Source organism: Salvelinus namaycush, chromosome 3, assembly GCF_016432855.1.
Source record: "Salvelinus namaycush isolate Seneca chromosome 3, SaNama_1.0, whole genome shotgun sequence".
In the NCBI taxonomy this organism is placed as follows: Eukaryota; Metazoa; Chordata; class Actinopteri; order Salmoniformes; family Salmonidae; genus Salvelinus; species Salvelinus namaycush.
The window spans coordinates 52,496,337-52,505,862 of record NC_052309.1 but is presented as its reverse complement, the minus strand read 5'-3'; the positions used below and the strand labels follow the sequence as shown (position 1 = coordinate 52,505,862).

At 42.0% G+C, this 9,526-nt stretch overlaps 1 protein-coding gene across 1 annotated transcript; it reads right to left on the bottom strand.

Annotated features, from left to right (window-relative positions):
• Positions 1-1,738: 1,738 nt before the first annotated feature.
• On the bottom strand, positions 1,739-7,326 carry LOC120032402 (beta-2 adrenergic receptor). The gene is made up of 2 exons (XM_038978485.1): positions 7,151-7,326; positions 1,739-5,286 (listed from the first exon to the last, which is right to left on the bottom strand). Exon 2 carries the CDS (start codon positions 5,281-5,283, stop codon positions 4,048-4,050), a length of 1,236 nt encoding a protein of 411 aa, XP_038834413.1. The 5' UTR covers positions 5,284-5,286; positions 7,151-7,326; the 3' UTR covers positions 1,739-4,047.
• Positions 7,327-9,526: the final 2,200 nt, after the last annotated feature.

The following is a 9,526-nucleotide window of genomic DNA, read 5'->3' as shown; positions in this document are numbered from 1 at the left end:
GATCTAATAAGAAATTCACACAACTAACTTGTCTGTGTGTTTCAGTGTGGGTCAGTGTGTGTATGTGTGCGTATTTTAGAGAATGTCTAGATATATTTGTTGAAAATAAATACTAACAGATTCATACAACTTCAAAAAGTATATATTAGCATTTAAGAACAATAAACAATTTATGAAATAAAAATACCATGTCACATTAGTTTAACCTTTATCTACTTCCCCAGAGTCAGATGAACTCGTGGATCATTTTTATGTCTATGCGTGCAGTTTGAAGGAAGTTGCTAACTAGCGCGAGCGCAATCGCTAGCTAGCGTTAGCGCAATAACTAGAAGCTAGTAAAGTATCGCCAGTTATTGCGCTAACACAAATTAGCATTGCCTCGCAAAACTACCTCTAACTTATTGGACGCGGAGACATAAAAATTGTGTCAACGAGTTCATCTGACTCTGGGGAAGTAGATAAAGGGCCTCATTGCCAAAATCCAGAAGTAACCCTTTAAGCTAGAATCCTTAGTTGCTACATCCATTTTGGACCTATATATTAATGAAATAAACCCATTGATTCTTGAAGAATATAACTTATAAGTGCTTCATGAGCTTAGTTCAACTGTCGTACCCTATTATAACCCAAAATACAAGCTTGTTTTACTCCAATGTTTGTAAACAATATAACATAAACAAACACTGTATAGCCTCAAAACAATGTTATCACTATTATATTGATATCATGGATGATCAGTCCTTACATCCATTGCTCTGTCTATAATTTTGAGAGTTATTACATTTCTCCATGCCCATCCCTCAGCTTTTTACCAAAACACAGCCAGGGTGCCCAATTTGTTATTGTTTTAAATAAGGATTCTAGCCTTAAATAAGAATAATTGTGAACAATAACCTGGAGTAATAGTGACTGGTGCTGTACTACTTCCTAAATACCATGTGACCGTCAAGCAGCATGGAAAATGCTGTCGTCACCACAAAATGTCACCTCCGGATTCTGTTCTTGGTCAGCAGTAGAAGTCTCTCCAGTTACCATATAAATCACCTCTGTTTATGAGAAGATATACAGTAACCACAACACTGGCTGGCAGCAGCAGACCCACGGACGGATAAAGTGCAACAATGCAGAAAGAAGCCATGGCTTTACAATGGTAATAGCAAATACAGAATGCTGGAAATACGTTACACTTGCAGAATAATTTGACATGACTGAAATATACTGTACATGCAATTGAAACTTTCCTTTTTTTTGGACTATTTTACCAACATGGCATAGCTACAGTGTGGAACCTGCAATGCGGGAACTGCTCAGGGGCATTAGACTGTGACTCATATCAGGCCAGCAGAGATTGAGAAATGTAAACTCAGTTCCTTTGATCAGTGCTGAGGGGCACCATTCCACCCTACAGTGGAGAAGGTCATGATCTGTGAAAAAGAGGAGCTGCTCTTCAGTCCAGTGTTGCTGTCTAACATGGACGCAGCTGTTTGCATGACATCTCTGTAGTCTCCTTCCCAGAACAGATTTTTTTAACCCCTGCAGAGGGAAGTCTGTGGGCATGTGCAATGTTGTGTTGTCCATGGAATCCAGGCACAATGTCCAGTCCCATAATGTAGGACATTGGCCTAAGCAATAGACTGTCATACAAAATAGTGGTGAGTGATCCTTCTGTCTGCTGAGTAGTTAACAGCACTACCAGAGGGAGACAGGTTCTCACCCTTTACACAGAACCGGGTCTGAATGTAACAAAAATGGGTTTAATATCAGACATGTCAGACATGAAAAGGCACAGATCACAAAATCAAATGTTAATATTTCCAGCAAATATTATATTTAGCAAAAATTCCCACTGTTAAATATGCTGCCTTTGATAACTCACTGAGAATGTAATTTCATTTGGCAAATGATAAAAGTTTTCCGTGGAATGAAATAACTGTATATGTAAATATCTAAGACCATGTCTCTCCTACTTTTGTGTGTGACTGAAGCTGACAATGCATTCATGGTAACATTTTGCGATGTAAGGATAATACATTATTCACATTTACAGTACATGCATCAAAAGTGTCCTTGTGTCCATAAAAAAAGAGGTGGGTTAGTGAGTTAACACACACGGTACCTCGTCTTTTCCTATGAATTCAAAGCTCCAAAAATGGTCTAAACACAGTCATACTCATACAGTTAGCACAGGCACATACAGACAGACACATACACACACATAGCTATCCAAACAATTGTAAAGTAATAGGATTTAGCATAGGCCTATATACTAAGAATGTTCTTTTAAAATGATGAACATTTACAGCAAGTGAACATTTTAGATTAACTTTTTCCACTTGGCTGGCTGACATGATGCTGAGATACGGGCTACGAATACATTGTGGTGCAAGTACACTGTGTGCTACACCGTTAACCTAGTTCATTACAGTCTGAATGTGATACCAAGGTTTCTATTCATTAACACCTGGACAAAATCCACCCAGACTCCTACATCATTCATCACTACTGTGGCGGCAGATAGCCTAGCGGTTAAGAGCATTGGTCCAGTAGCTGGAAGGTTTCTGGTTCAAATCCCTGAGCTGACCAGGTGAAAAATCTATTGATGTGCCCTTGAGCAAGGCACTTATAATTGCTTCTGAAAATCTTACAGTTTATCTTCCTTAGACAAGAATATGTGCAGATTCTGCAGAAGCTATAGTGTAGGGGTTTATTTCCTTATCTTTTAGCTAGTCAGTACATTGTGTAAATGTATGGTACACTTTAATTGTATCCCCAATCAGACGGTTGGTCCAGGAATCTCTGTAAACACTGAAACTTCACAGCAACAACACAAGAGCAACAATAACGGAGAGCAGCACAGTAACATCAGCAACAGTTCTCAGTATCCACGCTAGTCATTAACAAAGAAAACGAGCACGGTAGAGTGTGAAAGCAATCCCTAAACATAGCTTTACAGACTAAGTATACTGGCTGGATATTGGTATCAGAATGACGTACAGTGGTGGTCACACTACCCAGCATTGAGGTATTGCTGCTCTGACCACTGTACTTGCAGGGGTTATTGAGTCACAAAAGTAAGGTCCACATTAAAGACTTCTCTGTCTGTGTGTCCTTATTCACTGTCTGAGAGGCGGCAGGACAGGCGTCTGTAACCTCAGTTATTAAATGGTGATATTGAGGGGGGAGGTGAAGGTTGAGGTATTGAAGGGTGGTTGGAGGAATGGGGCAACGTGCGTGGTGTAGCTGGTAATAGCGCCTGCCTGTGATTATGTGCACCTGCTGTCCCTCATCAGAGAGTTGGATTTCTGGGCCGTGGCAGAGGGAGTGTACAGAATCACACAGACAGAAGTCCCTGAGCTGGCTCTGGGAGAGACCCAGATCAATATGGAATGTGTTACAGATAGAGAGCTGGCTACAGCCACTAGTGGGGGTCACAGATATTACTGTTAACCCTGATTTGATCTCTTGTTCTGCTTGTTAATTCTCTCCTACCTCTCCTACCCTGGCATTTCTATCTCATTCAGCCCGCTGCCAGTAAAGAACTGTCAGTTCAACTAGCAACATTATTAATTTTTCATACAACATACAAACAGACTATCATTATTTGTTCTCGGAGCTCTTAAGATAAGGAGCTGAATCGAAAATGATGCTGATGAGGTAATTTGTTTTAACTTAGAACAATATAACAAATGTTTGTGCAACTGCACTTGAAATACTTGAACCTAGTACCTGAACCGTGGTGTTCATTTGCACACAGGAGTAAGCACTAGAGTACATAACATGTGCACATACTCATGTCCACAAACCACACACACACACACACATGATCACATCCGCAAACCATAGACTCCCTAAGTATTTTGCAGACTTTGTTCAATATTAAGAGGAAAAGTATTACAAACATTTAATAACCTACACATTACTAGAATAATATTCTTATAGTAGCGCATTTAAATATGGAAAGAGATTCACATGTCATTTCCTATCCCGTGTCTGCGTACCGGGTCTAACTAAACGAGAAAGACAAGTCTCATTGTAACACCCTGCGCTTCAGACAATGGAGGCAAGAGGAGGATTATTGCAATACCCGTTTATGTTGGTGACACTAGACAGAGAGCCAATCCCCAGCTCCACGGTCCCCGCGTTATGTGAAAGACTGCTTGGCTTGTCCTTGGGGCTTAGGCGCAAGCTGTGACCCCTATATATGTATCCATTGGTGGGGAAAGCAGCCCCTCTCAGGCACAGAATCTCCTGGAAGGCATGCCTGAACTCAGGACTCCTGCAGTATATGAGGGGGTTGAACGCTGAGTTGGCATATCCTATCCAGTTCAATATCCTGAAAGGCATTTTAATGTTGTCCACCTTCCAGATGGTCACCACCACGTTGAGCACAAAGAAGGGCAGCCAGCAGAGGGTAAAGGTGCCCATGATGATTCCCAGCGTCTTTAGGGCTTTGTGTTCCTTCAGACAGAACTTAGGTCTCTTCCCGTTCCCCCCTCCTCCTCCGCTCCCGTCCCCACCATCCTGCCCCTGGTTGTTGTCGATCATCTGGGCGTGGAAGCGCCCCTCGCTGCCACGGATCTTCTCCAGCTGCTTCCTGGCCTCCTGGAAGACACGTCCGTAGACAAAGGCCATGACCGCCAGGGGAATGTAGAAGGAGACGACAGAGGAGGCTACGGCGTAGGCAGCGTTGGTGTTGAAGTCACAGCAGTGGGCATCTTCCAGGCAGCTGAGTGCCTCGGGCTCATCAGACACCCACCACTTCATGTGGATGGGCAGGAAGGAGATGAGGGCGGCCACCCCCCACACCGTCACCACCACCACGCACGCCTTACGCTTGGTCAGCAGGGACGGGTAGCGCAGCGGCGACGTGATGGCCAGGTAGCGGTCCAGTGCGATCACACACAGCGTCTCGATGCTGGCCGTCACACACAAGACATCCGCCGCCGTCCAGAACTCGCAGAGAAAGCTGCCAAAGTGCCAGGTGTTGAGGAGGATGTAGCAGGCGCCGAAGGGCACCACCAGCAGGCCCATGACCAGGTCAGCACAGGCCAGAGAGGTGATGAACATGTTGGTGACCGTCTGCAGCCGCTGGAAGCGCACGATGGCGGTGATGACCAGCACGTTGCCAAAGACGATGCCCATCACTAGCAGGGCCATGAGGATGCCTAGTAGCACCGCCACGGCCTCGCTGTACTCCGAGTAAGACCACTGGCGAGACGACGAGTTCATCTCCACTGATAGATCCGATAGGTTGAACACGGCAGGCGTGCTCACACTCTCCATGATCTATGGCCCAGTTGAATCAACAAACCACAGGAGATAAGAAACGTGTTGTCAAAAGGACCCATAAAACAAAGAATAATCAATATAGGTACAGTGGCAAGAAAAAGTATGTGAACCCTTTGGAAATACCTGGATTTCTGCAAAAATTGGTCATAAGATTTGATATGATCTTCATCAAAGTCACAACAATAGACAAACATAGTGTGCTTAAACTAATAACACACAAATTATTGTATTTTTCTTGTCTATATTGAATACATAATTTAAACATTCACATTGTAGGTTGGAAAAAGTATGTGAACCCCTAGGCTAATGACTTCTCCAATAGCTAATTGGAGTCAGGAGTCAGCTAACCTGGAGTCCAATCAATGAGGCGAGATTGGAGATGTTGGTTCGAGCTGCCTTGCCCTATAAAAAACACTCACAAAATTCGAGTTTGCTATTCACAAGAAGCATTGCCTGATGTGAACCATGCCTCGAACAAAAGAGATCTCAGATTAAAAATTGTTGACTTGCATAAAGCTGGAAAGGGTTACACAAGTATCTCTAAAAGCCTTGATGTTCATCAGTTCACTGTAAGACAAATTGTCTATAAATGGAGAAAGTTCAACAGTGTTGCTACTCTCCCTAGGAGTGGCCGTCCTGAAAAGATGACTGCAAGAGCACAGCGCAGAATGCTCAATGAGGTTAAGAAGAATCCTAGAGTGTCAGCTAAAGACTTACAGAAATATCTGGAACATGCTAACATCTCTGTTGACGATTCTACGATACGTTAAACACTAACAAGAATGGTGTTCATGGGAGGACACCACACAAGAAGCCACTGCTGTCCAAAAAAAACATTGCTGCACATCTGAAGTTTGCAAAAGTGCACCTGGATGTTCCACAGCGCTACTGGCAAAATATTCTCTGGACAGATGAAACTACAGTTGAGTTGTTTGGAAGGAACACACAACACTGTGTGTGGAGAAAAAAGGCACAGCACACCAACATCAAAATCCCAACTGTAAAGTATGGTGGAGGGAGCATCGATGTTTGGGGCTGCTTTGCTGCCTCAGGGCCTGGATAGCTTGCTATCATTGACGGAAAAATGAATTCCCAAGTTTATCAACACATTTTGCAGGAGAATGTTAGGCTATCTGTCCGCCAATTGAAGCTCAACAGAAGTTGGATGATGCAACAAGACAACGACGCAAAACACAGAAGTAAATCAACAACAGAATGGCTTCAATTGAAGAAAATACGCCTTCTGGAGTGGCCCAGTCAGAGTCCTGACCTCAACCTGATTGAGATGCTGTGGAATGACCTCAAGACAGCGGTTCACACCAGACATCCCAAAAATATTGAAACAGTGTTGTAAAGAGGAATGGTCCAAAATTCCTCCTGACCGTTGTGCAGGTCTGATCCGCAACTACAGAAAACATTTGGTTGAGGTTATTGCTGCCAAAGGAGGGTCAACCAGTTATTAAATCCAAGGGTTCACATACTTTTTTCACCCTGCACTGTGAATGTTTACACGGTATGTTCAATAAAGACATGAAAACGTATAATTGTTTGTGTGTTATTAGTTTAAGCAAACTGTGTTAGTCTGATGAAGATCAGATCAAATTTTATGACCAATTTATGCAGAAATCCAGGTATTTTTCTTGCCACTGTATATAGGCTACTGTATATGTAGAGTATATAAAGTCAAGATAGGATGCATAAGTTAAGTTTGATATGAATTCTGAATTATTTCATCCAATATCTCTTGGAGGCAATGGTATTTAAAATATCATAAAGAAAATTCTAACTTCATTCTTAATGCATTTGCTCAATCAAAAAACACAAATAAATAAATAATTTCATCTTAAAGCCATTTACCCACCTCCAAATATTCTCCTGGTCTCCCATACAATCTGAAAGTATTCCTTTTTTATGTTGTAGCTCCCATTATTTGTTTTTACTTCATTAGAAATGTTTTTTGGCTGACTGCCTTCTCCCTTCCTCTTTTGCTGTGTCACACACTCACAGTCCCACTTGCTCTGTGTTCTAAAACACCACTCTCTCTCACTGTTGAATGTAGCTCCTGATCTAGTCATAGCCCTTATAGCAGGCAAGAATGACATCACACTCTGGCAGCAGCCAATCAGCAGGCAAGCAGACCACAGGAGCAGTGCATTTTAGCCTTTTAGCACATTTTTTCCAGTTTTTTCACTTAAACAAGTCAAATTGCAAATTTGTTTGTATTTGTAATATTTGTTCTATGTTATCAGAAAAATCTGAAAGTGAAGGCAATATGATAGTGATAATGTTTCTGAGAGCAAATGCTGTATGTCATACTTTTTTTTTGTTTTACTTTGAAAGGGAAAAGGTCATTCACATAGCAACATAATTAGTATTGCAACAAGCTCTGTTGGAGACAAGCACAATAAACAAACAAGCAATTATGTACAACCTATAGTTATAAACTGTTCTAAAGGGTTGTCATGCAGAGCATAACTGTGTAATGTGATGTCAATGGAAATTAAATTGGACCTCTTATAGCTTTCACACTTCCTGACCTGAAACAGAGACATTAGGCATAGTCCATTGACATACATTAGACACTAGATCCTCTTAAATATTAACATGACTGCATAGATTGGGTTATAATGTACAATCTCACTTACAGTACATTCGGAAAGTATTCAGACCCCTTGACTTTTCCCACATTTTGTTATGTTACAGCCTTATTCTAAAATGGATTAAATGTTTTTTCCCCTCATCAATCCACACACAATAACCCATAATGACATCGCAAAAACATGTTTGAATACATTTTGCACATAAAAAAAAAAAAAAAAAAACTTAAAAACCTTATTTACATAAGTATTCAGACTCTTTGCTATGAGACTTCAAATTGAGTTTAGGTGAATCCTGTTTCTATTGATCATCCTTGAGATGTTTCTACAACTTGATTGTCATCCACCTGCGGTAAATTAAATTGATTGGACATGAGTTGACAGTGCATGTCAGAGAAAAAAACAAGTCATGAGGTAGAAGGAATTGTCCATAAAGCTCAGAGACAGAATTGTGTTGAGGCACAGATCTGTGGAAGGGTAGCAAAAAATGTCTTCAGCGTTGAAGATCCACAAGAACACAGTGGCCTTCATCATTCTTAAATGGAAAAAGTTTGTAACCACCAAGACTCTTCCTAGAGCTGGACGCCCAGCCAAACTGAGCAATCTGGTGAGAAGGGCCTTGGTCAGGGAGGTGACAAAGAACCCGATGGTCACTCTCACAGAGCTCCAGAGTTCCTCTGTGGAGATGGGAGAACCTTCCAGAAGGACAACCATCTCTGCAGCACTCCACCAATCAGGCCTTTATGGTAGAGTGGCCAGACGGAAGCCACTCCTCAGTAAAAGGCACATGACAGTTCGCTTGGAGTTTGCCAAAAGGCACCTAAAGGACTGTCAGACAATGAGAAACAAGATTATCTGGTCTGGTGAATCCAAGATTAAACTATTTGGCCTGAATGCCAAGCATAACATCTGGAGGAAACTTGGCACCATCCCTACGGTGAAGCATGGTGGTGGCAGCATCATGCGGTGGGGATGTTTTTCAGCGGCAGGGACTGGGAGACTGGTCAGGATTGAAAGATAAACAGAGCAAAGTACAGAGAGATCTTTGATGAAAACCTGCTCCAGAGTGATCAGGACATCAGACTGTGCCGAAGGTTCACCTTGAATGGCCCAGCCAAAGCCTGGACTTGAACCTGATCGAACATCTTTGGAGAGACCTGAAAAAATGTGCTGCTACGCTCCCCATCCAACCTGACGAAGCTTGAGAGGATCTGCAGAGAATAATGGGAGAAACTCCCCAAATATAGGTGTGCCAAGCTTGTAGCTGCATACCTAAGAATACTGGAGGCTGTAATCGCTGCCAAAGGTGCTTCGACAAAGTACTGAGTAAAGGGTCTGCATGCTTATGTACAGTTGAAGTCGGAAGTTTACATACACCTTAGCCAAATACATTTAAACTCAGTTTTTTACAATTCCTGACATTAAATCCTCGTAAAAATTCCACGTCTTAGGTCAATTAGGATCACCACTTTATTTTAAGAATGTGAAATGTCAGAATAATAGTAGAGAGAATCATTCATTTTAGCTTTTATTTCTTTCATCACATTCCCAGTGGGTCAGAAGTTTACATACACTCAATTAGTATTCGGTAGCATTGCCTTTAAATTGTTTAACTTGGGTCAAACGTTTCAGGTAGCCTT

Bases quoted from the DNA above. Each gene is read 5' to 3' on its own strand.
- LOC120032402 (XM_038978485.1), bottom strand. From the start codon at position 5,283: ATGGAGAGTGTGAGCACGCCTGCCGTGTTCAACCTATCGGATCTATCA.